Here is a 17662-nt window from a genome sequence, read left to right as displayed (position 1 = left end):
AAGCTTATTGAGCCTCTCCAGAGCTTCCTGCATGATCACCTTCTGAATGATGCTCAGCGTGCCATCGTTCGACAGCCGGTACATCCTCTTGCTGATGACTTTCATGAGCGTGATGTTCTCGCTCTCGGAGAAGATCTTCATGGCACCCTGGCCACACTGCTGCAGATCAGAGGCTTTCTCATACAGGACTCTGATTGGGTACCTGAGTTCGCCCATCTTCTCCCCGTTCCGGTCCAGGATCTTCAACACGTCCAAGACTTCTTCTGACGTGACGTGACTTGAAGTCCCCAAAGCCTGGGATGTCGTTGGGGAGTTGAAAAATTCCATGAAACTCTGCTGATTGAGGGTCTCAAACGCTCTCAGTGATGGAGCTTTTGAGGTTCCAATGTTACCTTTCAGAGAACTTTTCTGCTCACTGCTTGGATAGTCTCTGCCCCTCACTTTATAGTTCATTTCTTCCCGCCGGTGGAGTCTTTCTGATGAGCCTGAACTTTCCCGCTCTAGTGGACTGTGTAAGAAATGACTGCTACTACTACCTTCAGACAACAGAGATGATGTTCCCAGTGTCTGAGAGACAGCTGGCGAATTAAGTCTTGGATAGCGGACTGGAGCCTCAGAGGTCCTACGAGTTGGAGGCTCCAATGCACTGGTTCTGTGAGGTTCTTTTCTGTCAGGATTTAAAAGGTTCATCACTGTGGTCTCGTAATCAGTAGTAGTTTCTGGCATCGTTAGCTGGAACATGTCTATGGAGTTACTGCTTTCCTTCCCAAGAGAGAGACTATCTTTCCTTCTTCTTTCACCAGAGTGACTATCTTTCCTTCTTCTTTCACCAGAGTGTAATAAATCTGACTCCCTCTCTTTCAAAGATCTGTCAAATGACTCCTGGCTTCTGGCAGAAGGGGCACTGGTGCTAACGAAAGCTGAAGTACTCTGAGCCTTTGGGCTTGTTCCTTGGAAGATCTTGGCCAAGAAATCCGTCACTTCTGTTGGTTGATTATTAAATATTTCTTGGAGTTTCTTGCTATCGAACTTAGTATCGTCTAAACCTGGCTTTACCTTAGTACGGTTATAAAGATCAAAGTCTGCGCTATTTTCCTTTCTAGTTGGTTCCTCTAGTGGACGTTCACGACTGCTGCCGCTTGCTTCATGGACTCTGTGCATCCTAGCTGCAGTTTCCATACCATCACCTCTTCTTACCACGTCTGGTAAGGAGTGATGGCCGTCTTCAGCAAGACTAGAATGTCGAGGGAAGCCTTCAGCAACATAGTCCATATTTCCTTTGCTGCCACAATCACCCAAGGATGCTACGGTGTCGAAATTCCTTCCGCTATTGGACTTACCCGTTTCCAGAGATCCCTTCCTCTTGACTGACTTCTTATCCTCCCGTGATTCTCTGTCTGCCTTTACTCTCCTCTTCTTGGACACTCGTTTCTTCTTGGCCTTTCCCCTCTTCCGCTTGCGCTTACTCGATTCCTCAAACTCAGATCCCATATCATCTGAGGAATCACACGAGGACGATGACGAAGACGACGAAGAAGACGACGAAGACGACGACGAGGACGAAGACGAGGACAAAGCGGGGCGAAGGAGTGCCAAACACTCCATCTTCTTCTTCTTCCAACTCTCGCAGAAGATCTCCTCCATGCGCCCCGGCCAGAAGCTTCCCCAGTCTTCCGTCAGGTCGTAGGTGCAAGGGTCGCCGCCGAGGAGGATCACTTGATGGGCTTTCCGTTCGTAGAAAGCCCTATACTCCTTTCCATAGTCCGGGTGCGCCTGGGGCTGCTGCCTGTACATATCGCACTCGCGCGTGTGGATCTGGTAGAGTGACTTGACTGCATCTCTAGCCATTGGATCCTTCTCCTCCGGACTCAAGGAGCGTTGGGGGGGATGAGGCCTTTGGCTTCTTCCAGAGCTGAAACAGATTCATTGCATCGCGCCATTAGCTGATCTAGATCGGATATTTCCTGACAGGAGGAGTGATAGGAAGGATGAAAGGAAGAAAGGAAAGGAGAAGAGAGAGGGAGAGAAGGAGAGAGGGAGAGAGGGAGGGAAGGAGAGAGGGAGGGAAGGAGAGAGGGAGGGAAGGAGAGAGGGAGGGAAGGAGAGAGGGAAGGAGAGAGAGAGGGAAGGAGAGAGAGAGGGAAGGAGAGAGAGAGGGAAGGAGAGAGAGAGAGAGAGAGAGAGAGAGAGAGAGAGAGAGAGAGAGAGAGAGAGAGAGAGAGAGAGATGAAGAGAAAGAGAGAGAGAGAGAGAGAGAGAGGGAGGGAGGGAGAGATGGAGAGAGGGAGAGAAGGAGAGGGGGAGGGGAGGGGAGGGGAGGGGAGGGGAGGGGAGGGGAGGATTCGGAGGGGAGGGGAGGAAGGGGAGGAGGGGAGGGGAAGAGGGGGAGGGGAGGGGATGGGAAGAGGGGAGGGGGAGGGAGAGGGAGAGAGCGAGAGAGAGAGAGAAGAGAGAGAGAGAGAAGAGAGAGAGAGAGAGGGAGAAAGAGGGAGAGAGAGAGGGAGAGAGGGTAGGAGAGAGGGAGAGAGGGAGAGAGGGAGAGAGGGTAGGAGAGAGGGAGAGAGGGTAGGAGAGAGGGAGAGAGGGAGAGAGCGAGTAGAGGACAGAGAGCGAGGGTAGGACAGATGGGAGGGAGGAAAGGAAGGAGAGCGAGGGAAGGAGAACAGATGGGAGGCAGGAAAGGAAGGAGATAGAGGGAAAGAGAGAAAGAAAGACAGAGAAACTTAATGAGATGGAATAACAACCATGTAAATATAGGAATGCCTGTTGAGAAAGAATGAATGAATGTGTGTGTTTGTGAATGGATGATTGAGTGATGACATAAGACTTACCTTTTAGAGGTGAAAGGGCTTCTTGAGCTCCTGGAGTTCTGTCGCTCATCAGCTGGATAATGACTTGATTTGGAAGACCTGTTCGCTGGATAGTTCCTTGCCTCTGGACTAAAACCCTCTCTGCTCCTGTGATTCCAATGGGACTTGTGTGTCCTGGTGTCTCTCTGGTCTGCGACTGGGCTCCTACGCCTCCGGTGTGGACTGTGGCTTCTCTCCTCGCTCCTCTGGGCCCACTGCTCCGGGGGGGTGGTGCTCCTTCTCCGTCCACCCCTGCTTCGATCCCTGTTTAAAGGAAACTGGCTGAAACTGGGTCTCCAACCATCCCTTCTTGGAGAAGCTGGACGACGACTGAAACTGCTACTTATCTCAGGGCTACGCCTATCCCTCTCTCCAAATCTTGTGTGGGCATAACTGTGTGTGTGTCCTGAGCGTGGTCTGTAACGACTAGGGTCACCGATGGGGCTAGGACTCCTATCCCTGCTACCTCTTGACCTGTAAGAGTCCTTCATCTCCAAAATACCCATCACTGACCGCCTGAACTGTCGTGCAGCAGCTCTCACCCCAACATGCTCATGAAAAGGGCTCATGCTCTTGTCCTCAGTGAATGGCCTCCTGCCGCTGCTGTTGTTACTTCTGAACCTGAAAGACCTATCCTCATCCTCTCGTCTGGTTTCTCTTTTGCTCTCTGGGCTGACTTGTCTGTGGAACCCAGATCTCTTGTCTCCTTTCTGAAACAGTGGAGACTGAGAACGAGTGGGAGGCACCCCAGCTTTTTTTGCTTTTTGGCTGTCAATGTTTTGGATACTCAAGACAGTGGAATATGCCAAACAAGCTTCCATTATCCGTAAAACCGAGTTCCTGGTTAGGTGAACTCCATCATAGAGAATTGACTTTGGAATGCGCTTGGGAGGCTTTGAGACTTCGTCCTCTGAGCTGCCACAGACTATGTTACAGAAGTCCCACAGTGGCAGCTTCTTAGCTTGAGATTCTACACGTATTGCTTTGTTGACCTCATTAATAACGTCTCTGAGCTTACTTAGTTCTTCTGAAGAACCAGAGATACTTTCCTGTGACTTGCCCTCTTTGCTAGGTTCTGAGTTTTCTTCCAAATATGATAACAAATCTACATGGCATATAGTAGCAAAGACAACATCACAGCCTTCATAATGTTTCTTCAATTGATCTTTAAAATTTCTCATGTTATCCAGCATTTCTTTGCTTACTTCTTCTGTTGACCTTCCCTTGAATAGAAACTCTACCTTCGCTTCAGGATTTCCCGTGAGCTTAACTAGATCGTATAGCCCAAAGCTTATCACAATCAACGACTGTTTGAACACTGGGAGCTCTGGGAAAGATTCAGGACAAGAGAGCTTGATACTTCCTTCCTCTTTGGCCATCACTTTGAAATTCAAGTACGTAAAGTCACTGGTCCACTTCTCCAAGTCATTTATCCTCCAGTCCTGTAACAGCACAATCTTGTGATATCGTGCCTGGGAGTGTTTCAAAATGATGTCCCTTAGGTGTGGAACCATCAATGCTTTTACGGCTTCCACTGACGGGTTCAAGCCATCTCCAAGGTGCTTCTCGATCGTGGTAGGGTTGGGAAATATTTGGGACTTGAGGAGGTTCCATTCGATCTTTTGCTTTGTGTAATCTACGTTGACTCCGTTCAAGATGAGTCGATTGAAAGAGAACAGGAACTGGCAGATATCCATGCTTTGCACCTCACTGTTGGCCATGTACTCACTGTCCAATTCATGCTGGCCATTCGACTTGTGTGCTTTCACCTGCACCTCCCGGAATGACCCCAGGCTGACAGGTAGGATAGATGTGAATGTGACGCGGACATTTCCCGACGATGACTCAAGTGCCTTCTTCACCAACTTCATCTGCTTGAGCAAATTGTTATGGGCTTTACAGACTTCATCAACCTCATATAGTTTTATCTTCATCGTTATGTTCTTGACAGCCTCGTGCCCTCCGGCCTCCTTGCAAGGCTTGTAATCCTCAAAATCAATGATCTCGTAGATGCCTAAGCTGCACAGGATCAATGTCTCCTGCTGGGGTGCCAGGCTGATGAGGTCCTCAATGAGTTTCTGAAGCTCATTTAAACACAGGAACGGACGACTTACAATGTCCACCTTCATGTGCTTATCCTCCAAAACCCAGAGTTTGTCTAAAAGCTCAATCCGTGAATCTCCGACGATGATCACTCGGCTGAATCTCCTGCTGGATGCCATGGCCTCCTGTGGGAAATAAGTAGATGAATAAATAAATAAACACAAAAAAATCATAAATCCTTTTTTTTTTTACACAAATAATTACTTTACCATCAATGCGAGAATGAAATGTATTTGTGGTAAACCCTTTCTCAAAAATGCATTTGAAGTGTGAATAAATATAGTTGCAGTGATATATACTTATATCTAATGTGGTTGTAAATATCATATACACTTTTCAAGTAATTTCATTAACCAAACAGACGTAATTTCACAAGGATTTTCTAGTACTTGTGATGCAAACCTTTACTCTACTTACAGAAAAAATATAAACAAAATTGTAAATCAAAATTGTAACAGCATTTAAACAAGAAATCTTACAAACCTTTGAAGTTTCCAAAAACTTTTGAAATTCCTCGTCCTCAATGCCTCTCTCCGCTATGTTCTCCTTCCTCGGCCTCTTCCTACTTTTGAGGTCTTCCACTTCCTCTCGTTCCCTCTTTGTCGCAGGAACTTTCTTCTCCTTGTTGCTCTTGCTGGTGTTTTTGTTGTTGGTATTTTTATTGTTGGTGTTTTTGTTGTTGATGTTTTTGCTGTTGATGTTTTTGCTGTTGATGTTTTTGCTGTTGTTGTTGTTGTTTTTGCTGTTGATGTTTTTAATGTTGCTGCCCTTCGTGGGCTTATTCTTGCTTTCTTCTCTATTTACTTGTGCCTGTTTTTTCTTGGAAGCAATGTCTTTGGAAGTCGCAGCCTCCTTCTTTGCTGTGGCTGCTTCTGTGGCTTTGGCGGAAGAGGTACTGTTGTTATTGCTTTTCGCAGCACCTTTATTCTCCTCTTTGCAGTTCTTGTGACTCATAAGCTTGGTCCAATTACCTGTTCCTTGTTTTTTGCCAACTGCTTTCCCCTTGTTTTTGAGGTTTTTGTTCCATTCCTCTCCTCCCTTCTGCTGGCCACTCTGGGGTTTGCCAGATCCTTGAACTTTCCCTCTGTTGGTCACTGCCAGTGGTGTTTGCTGGGGCGCCTTGGCATCCAAACTGTCTTTTGCATTGCCACTTGATTTACACTTTGCTCTTACCACCTGACTCAATGACTCGTTTGCATTGCTCTCTGGTCTTTCTGTTTGTTCCTTAGACTTTTGATTGCTGTCTTTTTTCTCCTGTCCATCCTTTGATTCTTTCTCATCTTTTCTGTCCTGGTTCTTGTTTTGCTCTTTGCTTTGGTTTTTCTCTTGTGCACATTCCCCTGCTCCCTTCGCCTCTACCCTTTCCAAGATAGTCTCCCCCACAACACATTCCTGTAATGCATCTTTCTCCTCACTCTTATTATTGCTTGTTGGTTGAAATAATGTTGCTGTGCCTTTTGTCTGGCAAGAGAGGGCCACATCCTGACTTTCCTCTGTTGCAGATTTTTCATCTGCGTCATCAGGTTTACTGTCAGGTAAGCCAGAGGTGTGCAACACTTCAGAGTCCTCTTCCTCTTTATTCGCTGACACACTCAGCTGATCTGAGATGCCATCTTGCAAGGCCGAACTTTCCTCTGCATGTGAAATTTTCCCTTTTGAAATATTTGTATTTACAAAACCCCCCTCCCTCTTTCCTTCACAATTTTCTAGCACTATATCACTTCTACTTGGAGTTCTTTCTTCTCTTTGTAAGCCTGTTAAAGTGGTCACCTCACTTATACCCTCTTTGCTGTCCGCTTTTCCCTTGGATCTGCACAGTGCCTCACTCTCCTTGGGGGATTCAGACCCATGTCCTTCACTAGGCGACTGGTTTTCACCACACCCAGGGATACCTTCTGTTCCAGTCGTACTAACGTTCACCTCACTGCTCCTGTCCCTTTCTGTTACGGTCTCTTTCTCACATCTGGTGGGGCTTTTTCCACTGTTCCCTTCTTCTCTTTCATCTTCCCCTCCACCTGCCTTGGGGCTTTGCGACCCATTAGCTTCCCAGGACATGGGTGGGTTGCTCTCACTCTCCTCGACCACATCAGTCTCAATCATCTCATCCAGAATGATGAATTCCTCTGCATCAATGTCCATTCTGATGCCTTCCCACATACCACTTTCACAGTCTACGCTCATGCCATCATTTGTTTCCTTCTCGTCATTAGTATCGGCAGCACTGCAGTCCTTGGGAGTGTCCCCATCCTTAGCCTCCTTCGCTAATATACCTCCCCCAACCCCCACTAACCACTCCTTTGCCTCCTCCTCCTCCTCCTCATGCACATCCTTCCCCAACTCCATCTCTAAGGGCAAAGGATGAAAAGAATTTGCCGATTCCTACACCGTGACGCACACCTCCCCCCTCGACCCTCCCCCACCCTAATTCACAACCAATCAATCCCTCACGGGGCTATCTCTAAATCTCATTATCCACCGAAATAAACACATACTGACCAAACCTATATAAATCATAGGGATACACTGCCCAACTACGTCTCGCAAACACTTATACCGACATCACTGCTCTGGCCGCTCTGACTGGGCGTGTTGACTTGCCCGCAGGATTAACAAGAAGAGGTCCGTGCCGCCATCCTTTTCTGCTCTCATTTTCCCAGGAACCACTTCTGCGTCTGTTGAATTGGGAGTGGGATTAGTGATATAATATGAATAATTGTATTGCTAATCAATAAATATAAGAACATGAAAAATAACAAATGAAATAATAATAATGAAAATAACAAAAAAAAATTTGTAATTCAATGACAGTAATATGAAAACAATAAAAAATTGAGCAATTACATAATGATAATACAGAAGCATAATAACAATAAAATTAATAATAATAATAATAATAATAATAATAATAAAAATAATAATAATAATAATCACAACAAAAAGACAATATGAACAATTACAATAAATATACAATACAAGTAATAATTTTTAGAATATAAATTCATATTAAATTACCTGCCTGTCAGCTTTCCAATAAAACATTACGCTAAAATGGTTTTTAATTAAATTGTACACTGATAGTAAAAACATAAAATAGTTACCTGTAACAATGACAACGACAATGACGATATTCCTGATAAAAAAGATGACAATCGTAATGATGAGTTTCCAAGTTCAAACCGTACGTCAAACAGTTGAAAAATTAGCATCTCTTCTCTGTCTGCCTTCAGTAAAAATATATCACAATGTACTTACAAACCTTTAAACGCAATCTTACTTGCAATCTGAATACATCAGTCGGTCCGAGCACATAAACACGAAGTAAACAAGCCTAGTTTAATCGCGCAACATATGAACGGATAATAAAAAAAGTGTACAAGGGGATTTTTTACAGCTGTGCGAAACTGGACATCCACAAAACTTCTCTCTCCTAGCCTCATGTGTCGACAAATGGTACCTGACGGAAATGAACTTAAAGTACCAAAAATGGTGAAATATATGTCTTAAAATGCTCTTTCCAAGGAGGCATCTACTTCTAGATTATATGCATATTGTATCATTCTTGAATATTAGTGTTGACAGCCAATATAAATATATATATATATATATATATATATATATATATATATATATATATATATATATATATATATATATATATATATATATATATATATATACATATATATTATATATATATATATATATATATATATATATATATATATATATATATATATATATATATAATATATATATATATACATATATATTATATATATATATATATATATATATATATATATATGTATATATATATATATATATATATATTGTGTTTCAGAATACTTATCAATATATCCTTAAAGAAAGCAAAACAGATTCAACAAACATTTTCATAAAAGATGGGGGGGAAAAAAAAAAAATTATATATATATATATATATATATATATATATATATATATATATATATATATATATATATATATATATAAATATATATAAATCAATTTCGATAAACTTACCTATTCAAAATTTCTCTCAGAATGGCATATACTGCCACGACAATACAGTGCGTATGCGTGTGTGTTTGGATCCATAAACGCACTCACGCAGGTCCAGCTGTGGGCTACTTAAATCTCCAAATGACACATTAAAGCCAGTCAAGTCCAACAGTCTGTGGAAATTGACTCAAATTAGCACCACAGTACTTGAGTGAGTGAGTGAGTGAGTGAGTGAGTGAGTGAGTGAGTGAGTGAGTGAGTGAGTGAGTGAGTGAGTAAGTGAGTGTGTGAATGAGTGTGAGTGAGTGAGTAAGTGAGTGTGTGAATGAGTGTGAGTAAGTGAGTAAGTAAGTGAGTGTGTGAGTGAGTGTGAGAATGAGTGTGAGAATGAGTGTAAGTGAGTGAATGAGTGTGAGAGTGAGAGAGTGAGTGAGTGAGTGAGTGAGTGAGTGAGTGAGTGAGTGAGTGAGTGAGTGAGTGAGTATGTGAATGAGTGTGAGTGAGTGAGTGAGTGTGAGTGAATGTGTGAGAGAGTGAGAGAGTGAGTGAGTGTCTGAATGAGTGTGATTGAGTGAGTGAGTGAATGAGTGTATGAGTAAGTGAATGAGTGAGTAAGTGAATGAGTGAGTGAGTGAGTGAGTGAGTGAGTGAGTGAGTGAGTGAGTGAGTGAGTGAGTGAGTGAGTGAATAAGGTGTGTGCTTGTGTTTGTGTGTGTGTGCATCTGTGCAAGTGTATGTGTGTGTACATGTGCCTGTGCATTTGTCTAGATAAGCACAAGTGTTTGTATGCTTGTGTGCCACATGTACACGTGCCTGTGAACAACTCCGTGTCCATGGCTATTTGTGCAGGTCAATGAAATGGTTCATACAAGGCAACTACAGTAAAAGTTAAGAAATAGGAGTATTTTCAGATACAATGCAATGAGTCATAGTTATGGGAAAATTATGCTGTTATATGGAAGAAAAAATATAGGACATTACAATGGTCCTCAATATAAATTCTAGATTTTCTAAGCCAATGACATGAATATATGTACATGAAAAATACCTGCAATATTTGGAGAGACAGAGAGAAAAAATATTAGTCCTGGAAAAAAAAAAAAAAAAAAAAAAAAAATGCAGGAGATATTGAGGAATTCCTGTATGAATACGACCATCATATGATCATCTGAAAGTAAATCTTAGATAATGTAATCTACATGATCTTAGAGAATGATCCTACATTATCATCTGAGTTCAGGAAGAACAAGAATAACTTTTGCCTTAAAAAAATAATAAAATAAAAAATAAAATAAAATAAAATAAAATAATAATAATAATAATAATAATAATAATAATAATAATAACAAATGATGATGATGATGATGATGATGATGATGATGATGATGATTGATGATGATGATGATGATGATGATGGTGATGATGATGATGATGATGATGATGATGATGATGATGATGATGATGATGATGATGATGATGATGATGATGATGATGATGATGATGATAATAATAATAATAATAATCAGAGAAAACAGAGACTAACACATTTTTTCAGATAGTGAAGCTTCTGTGCAAAACACCATTGAAAGTTAGCCTCCACACACTGGACAAACTCACACCCCACCAAGAAAAGAACTGCATTATTCGTGTGGCCAGAACATCAGACAAGGCTACAGATAATGCTGAAAAACATAAATGTGGACATTCGACAAGAAGCCATGAAACGAAACACAAACACAAGTGTCTGAATTACCTCCTGGCCAAATACGGATACAGACACATCTTGCTCAAACTGTGATTGGTTGGCAGAGTGTGTGATTATGGTGCCAGGTCAATAGTGGCTAACTAGTTCCAATCATCACCAAAATCAAAGCAGTGCTGTTGGAGTCACTACAAATCATGAACACAAATCACGAAACTTAAAATTTTCTTCATTCATAATACCATATGGAAGTTAAATATATCCACAGACAAGATTATCAATCATATCTAGTAACAGGATTGTAAAAATGATAGATAAAGTAATGTTGGAAAATGAATGTCTTCACAACACAAAAGATGTTTCAAATATATCTTACGACAAAGATATTTTCTCAACTGCTTAAATACATCTCTTGATTTTGAGGATATTTATTCTCAACTGTATCTTTTCTACATTTGTCACAATGAATACAATTCAAAGTAACAGTAATGATAATACTTAATAACAACAACAATCACAATCAATCTGTGCAGCAGGAGCCACACAAGGCCCTTGCAAGTGCTGCATCTAGCGTCAGCACTGTACATCTGTCTGAACCAATGTTGCTAATTGTAATATTCATAAAGTCAAAGTTAAAATGTAGCTACAGCTATTAGTATTTCATGGTCATACTGTATGGAACTCCTATAAACAACCTTCCAATTTTCCTTATGACTGACAAAGGGGACATCTGAATGAAGATTCTCAGACCAACTTAGGATAAAATGAAAATAATCACAAAGCAATTACCAAGTATTTATAGCCTTGTTGTCTTTGCTGCAACACTGACAGGTGTGCAGTTCAAGAGATTGCTTGATGCTAAACTACTTTAATCATCAACTCTCACTGAACTTCAATATAATGTACAAAATGGAGAGCCTTTGAGATCTTCCAGCAGTCAATATATCCATGGCACTACCATGAGTTATCCATATAACTTTATTCAACTTTTCACATACATTTCCTGGTATACTTTTTACCCTATCAACCTCTAGTGGTAAAGTCACTGCTATAGTTAGATCCTCTGGACTAACATAACTATATCTGAATAGCTGGTGTCATGAGTAGTCCACTGACACTAAATTTGCTAGTAAATGCAACAGAGAACTTTTCTGAGGAATTACCAAAAAGGTATCAAATTAATCCATTCACATCGGGTGGCCTCCTATTCTTGCCAAGATGCACAGAGCCCATATGCAGGACAACAATCATAAATATTTGCTCTATGGTGTAAGGTACTAAACAGCTGTTCACTTGATTACCCTGACTAGGTCACTGAGGAGATACAGTCTTCCTTAATAGGCTTAGCATGGTATACGGTAGTTCCCAGACATTCAGTTCATTGTGAGTCACACTTGCCAGACATAACTCTGCTTCGCACATGGAATTTCTTTGGTGTGCACAGCCTCTATATCATATGAACATCTTTCCGACATATGGAGTCACTTATAAGATAGGGAACGCATTCAGTTTGTTAAGAAGGGGAATGAGGAAGCATTAAAATTCCTTAACTGACTGTTCCTTAGTTGGTATGAAATTGCGAAATATTAGGATAGTGGTGAAAGTTCATGTCGTTTTGCCACAACACCTTACAAAGTTTCAAATGAGCATCCCCACACATATTTACCATTCACAAAAACAATCACCAATGCAAACTTTGCAAAGTTACCATTCTGGCAAGCTTGAGCCAATCCACAGTGCGCGGTAAACAGGCACTTCCACAACATTCCGTGACCAACAAATAAGAAAGGGAGAACTGCAGGGTGAAAACAGAAAAGAGTGCCACCAGTTTCTAGTTTCGGGAAAATACATCTCTCCCATGCTACTAGTTTCTCACTCCCACAACTGATAATATGCAAAGCCTATTGCGAGGTAGAGCCATCATCATAGGATTAAGGAACTCCTCCAGGTGTATGGGAATAAAATGAAAAAAAAATAAATAAATAAATAATAATAATAAAAATAAATAAATAAATAAATAAATGAGGCAAAAACAAATAAAGTAAAATGTAAAAGAAATCCAACAAAAAAGTTTATGGAAATAAAACAACAAAATTCACCACACAGATGAGCCCTGACTTCTTCTCTAGACCCAATAAAAATACCCCGAGGCTAGTCAGAGACAATCACAAGCCACCAGACTGTAAAGTTTGGTCTGCCTTTGGAACATGTTCCCCGTGCGACAATTTCTGACTTGTTTTCTATCTAGTCTTTTTGCAGCTTATTTCCACACAGATTTCTTTATCAGTTCACTGGCTTACCTGTGTGCATTTTATGAAGGCTCGAGCTTTTCACTTCTGCGCACAATGGAGGTCTTTGCCATGTGCTGAAAATCCACTAACAAATATTTTGTGAAAAATTATTTTTACATGCATATTTTTTACATTAAAACCAGAATTCCCCATGCATTGAAATATTTTACAGTCTGGACTAGCTGTACACTAGTTTGCAAAAAAACTGCAACTGTAATTCTAAAATTAAGGTCAGAGAGAATAGAAGAAAAGAAAGAAAATTATCACAGACCAAATGTTAAAAAACAACATAAAAATTATAAGAACAACAATAATAATAATAAGGTAACTATTCTTGAGAGTGACACTCCCTCCATAGACAAAGTCCCAAAACCAGAGTATCATGCGAACCCAAACACCCAACCTAACCATTCCTACCTTCTATTTATTCCCTAGACAGGGAAGAAAGCCTCCCTGTAACCACCCCCTGTTATTAGCACTTCATGCCAACATATGGACTTCGTCTTTGAGCGGTCATATGCTTCAAATATGTTCGTCCTTTCACAGTAAATAAGACGTCGCTGCAGCATAAACTGCGTTTCCAACTCTATTTCTTATGCTCTATAATATGGTGATGTCCATTTCTCTCTATCTCCAAGCGTTGCTCTCAGTAACTTATAAATAATAATAATAATAGTAATAATAATAATAATAATAATAATAATAATAATAATAATAATAATAATAATAATAATAATAATAATAATAATAATAATAATAATAATAATAATAATAATAAAATAATTATAAATATTGAGAAAATTCTGTATACAACCTAAGAATGAAGTGGTGATTACCATGACCACTCCTACTATTCTTAATAATATCATCATTACAGTTATCACCAGCATCAGTCCCTAATTACCCTCATTACCAAAGCCATTAATGACAAACAACACCAAAGTAAACAAACACAATCCGAGTCCTAAATCTGGCTCTTGTATACCCTCCCTAAACCTCTTTTCTTCTCTAATCTCACCTCTTCTCCTCTTCTTCTCCCTTTCTTTCCCCTCTTCTCCTCCTCTCCGGCGTTCCTTCCATCCACCTCAGGCCATTCAGTCAACAAAAATAACAACAAGACTCCGTAAAGTGGTATTTCGTGGACTAAATGTGTAATGTTTGTGTCGTAAATCTCTGGCGTCGCTTCTGGACAGGAATTCTGTTGGGGTGTTTGGCCCGGTTTCCCTTGATTATTTATTTATTCATTTATTATTTTTTTCTATTTACATTTCAGAGAATTTCTTGGTATGTTATTATTACCGTTGTTATCAGTTTCATTAACGTTATTATCATCATAGATATCATCATTATCACCAACATTATTATCATAGAAATTATCATTATCATTGACATTCTTATTATCATACATGTTATCATTATTATCATCATTATCGTTATTGTTATTATTTCTACCTCCGCCAAAGTAATGTTTATAGTACCATTGGTTACTGTGTTTATTGGATAGCAGGATAACTCAAAAAGTTATGAAGAGCACAACTGCCATTAAATTTTGGTGGTAATCAGGATCATGATCAAAATCGATTAATTTTTAAATAATTGCATCCGTTACCCCTGATACCAAGGCGGTAGGGGTAACTATTATTATTATCAGCATTGAGCTATGGGGACAACTTATTGGAGCTTGAATTATAATTATCAATTTGTCTTGACAAAAGTATGTGCTCTCTGAGTGCTTCTAGTTATTATCATTATTATTATTTTTATCATTATCATCATCATCATCATCATCATCATCAACATCATCATTATTATTATTATTATTATTATTATTATTATTATTATTATTATTATTATTATTATTATTATTATTATTATCATTATCATTATCATTATCATTATCATTATCATTATTATTATTATTATTATTATTATTATTATTATTATTATTATTATTATTATTATCATTATTAGAATTTTAATATAAGTATTATCGTTATCATCCGCATCATCACCATAGTTGTTGTTATTATTATTATTATCATTATTATCATACTTATCATTTTTATTATCATTATTGTTAGTGTTATTACTATTATCATCATACTTATTATTACCATTATTATTATTATCATTATTGTTATCATTATTATTATTATTATTATTATTATTATTATTATTATTATCATCATCATCATCATCATCATCATCATCATCATCATCATCATCATCATCATCATCATCATCATCATCATCATCATCATCATCATCATCATCATCATCATCATTATTTAAAAAAATATATTATTATTATTATTAATATCATTATCATCATTACCATTGTTGTTATTATCATTATTATCAATTAATGTCATTGTTATTATCATCTTTACTATTATTATTATTACTATCATCACTATCATAGTTACTATTATCATTATTACCATCATCATTATTATAATGTATTATTATCATCATTTTTCTTATTATTTATTTCAAATATCATTATAACTATTATAATTATTAATAATATCATTGTCATCATCACCATCATTATCATTTTTGCCGTCTATGGTAATAATAACAATTTTGATAATTCTAATTAGGTACTAGTAACTCACAGTAATGTCAATTACTTACATAGATGCCTGTCTGTGATTGGCTGCCCATGGTATTGACCGACCGGAGCCAGACGCCTATTGGTCACTCAACTGATTCAAAAAGTTGGAATATGAGTTTGCTGGCTAACGGAAACCGACGTGTGGGGGGGGGGGGGGGAAACATCTGTGAAATTGCTGCACAGTTGTTGTATCCGTCTGATGAAGAAACCACTGACTAGTTCGAAATGTTAGGATTTAATTTCCCTTTTCTTATTGTGGTTGTTTTTTTCTATTTCATGTTGTGCTGTGGAAAGCGAGGAGTAAAGTTAGGTTTGTTTGTGAAGGCGGGGCAGTGTGGCGGCCTGTGTTAAATGTATTTTGGGCCCGTAAATGTACAACCTGTTACACTAGAATGTCACGATTTAATTTCCTTTACTTATTATGGTTATTTTTTTTATTCATGTTGTAGACGTGTTGTCGTGGATTCAGGTTTGTTTGTGAAGGCGGGTCAGCGTGGCGGCCTACATACGTAAGAAAGGGCTGTATAAAATGTATTTTGGGCCCATAAATGCACAACCTGTTATATTAAAATGTTACGATTTAATTTCATTTTATTATTGTTTTCCTATTCATGTTGTGTTGTGGAAAGCGAGGAGTGAAGTTAGGTTTGTTTGTGAAGGCGGGTCAGCGTGGCGGCCTACATACGTGAGAAAGGGCTGTATTAAATGTATTTTGGGCCCATAAATGCACAACCTGTTATATTAAAATGTTACGATTTAATTTCATTTAATTATTGTTTTCCTATTCATGTTGTGTTGTGGAAAACGGGGAGTGAAATCAGGTTTGCTTGTGAATGCGACTCAGTGTGGTGGCCTACATGCCTAAGACAGGGGGAAAGGCTAGATCAGTAGCAACTCCAGGAAGTGTCACAGCGTCTGTTTTGATGCTTGTTCAATGGAAATACAACCATTAAAATAATTAATTTCCATCCCTTTTTGAAAACTGAAAAGACCAAAATTGATCGACCATATTCACAAAGCATCCGTAACTTTTGTGACGTCATCAAAATAAACCCATGTTTTTTTTCCCCCCAAAAATAGAATCAGACGTCACCTCGAGTTACTACTGATCTAGCCTTCCCCCAAAGGACAGGGCTGTGTTAAAGGCAATTTTGAGCCTCTAAATCCACAACCTACAGAAAAAAAACAAAAAAACATTAGATTGTGGACCCTACGCTGAAGGTGACCCGGACAAAAGTTCAAAGCGGTTGTGTTAAGACAGACATCTGTATAACAGCTGTACAACACCTTGTTCTTTGTACATTGCTGTTTGTGTTCAGCAATGACAGAGTAAGGTAGAGTAAGAGTCATACGATTTTTGCTAACATGTCAGTCGTGTGGTTGTGTAAGACGATTAACAATCACTAAATTTATAAACAAATGAATACATAAACAACTGAATTTTTGTACACATGGAAAAGTGAATAATTCGAAAAGAAAAGAGATAGTTAGATATGTTTTGTTTCCTCATGAAAAGCGTCGGGAGCAAATAGAATAGATTATCTTCCACGTGTCTTTCTTCCTTTCTCATTTGCTTTTGCGCGTAAATTGTTAATAAATCCATCGTATTTTGCCGTTGTATTTACATTTATATTGTTAATATATGCGTTACGTGTACATTGTTAATAAATCCATTGTATTTTGCCGTTATACTTACATTTATATTGATTAATATACATGTTACGTGTATATTGTCAATAAATCCATTGTATTTTGCCGTTGTATTTACGTTCTTTCGCACCGTTGCTATGTGCGTGACGCCAAGTGAGATAACAGCTGGGTGAGAGAGGAGAGTGACCGGAAGTGTAGAAATAAAAATAAGTGATGATAAAAATGATGATAATGATAATGGTGGTGATGATAACAATGATAATAGTGATGATATTGATAATAGCAATGATGATAATGATAATGCTAGTAATAATGATAATAATAATGATAGTAATAATGATAATGATAATTATGATAATAATGATATTCATGTAATTATCATCATTGTCTTTATTATTATTGCTATTATTATTATCATTGTTATTATCATTATTATTGTTATTATTAA

The 17662-nt window shown here is 38.8% G+C and overlaps 1 protein-coding gene across 3 annotated transcripts in view; it reads right to left on the bottom strand.

Annotated features, from left to right (window-relative positions):
* Positions 1 to 14123, bottom strand: part of LOC113824810 (uncharacterized) — a 16848-nt gene extending 2725 nt beyond the window's left edge. Inside the window, exons 1-5 of one of the 3 annotated variants that reach the window (XM_070116262.1) lie at positions 13966 to 14123; positions 8976 to 9127; positions 5436 to 7624; positions 2832 to 5077; positions 1 to 1912 (exon numbers count right to left, since the gene is read on the bottom strand). The exon at positions 1 to 1912 is cut by the window's left edge and continues 2725 nt beyond it. In XM_070116262.1, the coding sequence (XP_069972363.1) occupies positions 1 to 1912; positions 2832 to 5077; positions 5436 to 7295 (6018 nt within the window). In that variant the 5' untranslated portion in view covers positions 7296 to 7624; positions 8976 to 9127; positions 13966 to 14123. Of the gene's footprint in view, positions 1913 to 2831; positions 5078 to 5435; positions 7625 to 8975; positions 9128 to 12956; positions 13078 to 13965 lie in introns of those variants that run through there. The other 2 variants (XM_070116263.1, XM_070116264.1) reach the window with 2 other exon arrangements.
* Positions 14124 to 17662: the final 3539 nt, after the last annotated feature.

This window comes from Penaeus vannamei, chromosome 38 (genome assembly GCF_042767895.1).
Source record: "Penaeus vannamei isolate JL-2024 chromosome 38, ASM4276789v1, whole genome shotgun sequence".
Taxonomy (NCBI): domain Eukaryota; kingdom Metazoa; phylum Arthropoda; class Malacostraca; order Decapoda; family Penaeidae; genus Penaeus; species Penaeus vannamei.
The sequence above is the reverse complement of the archived record's forward strand: the minus strand, read 5'-3'. Positions and strand labels throughout refer to the sequence as shown.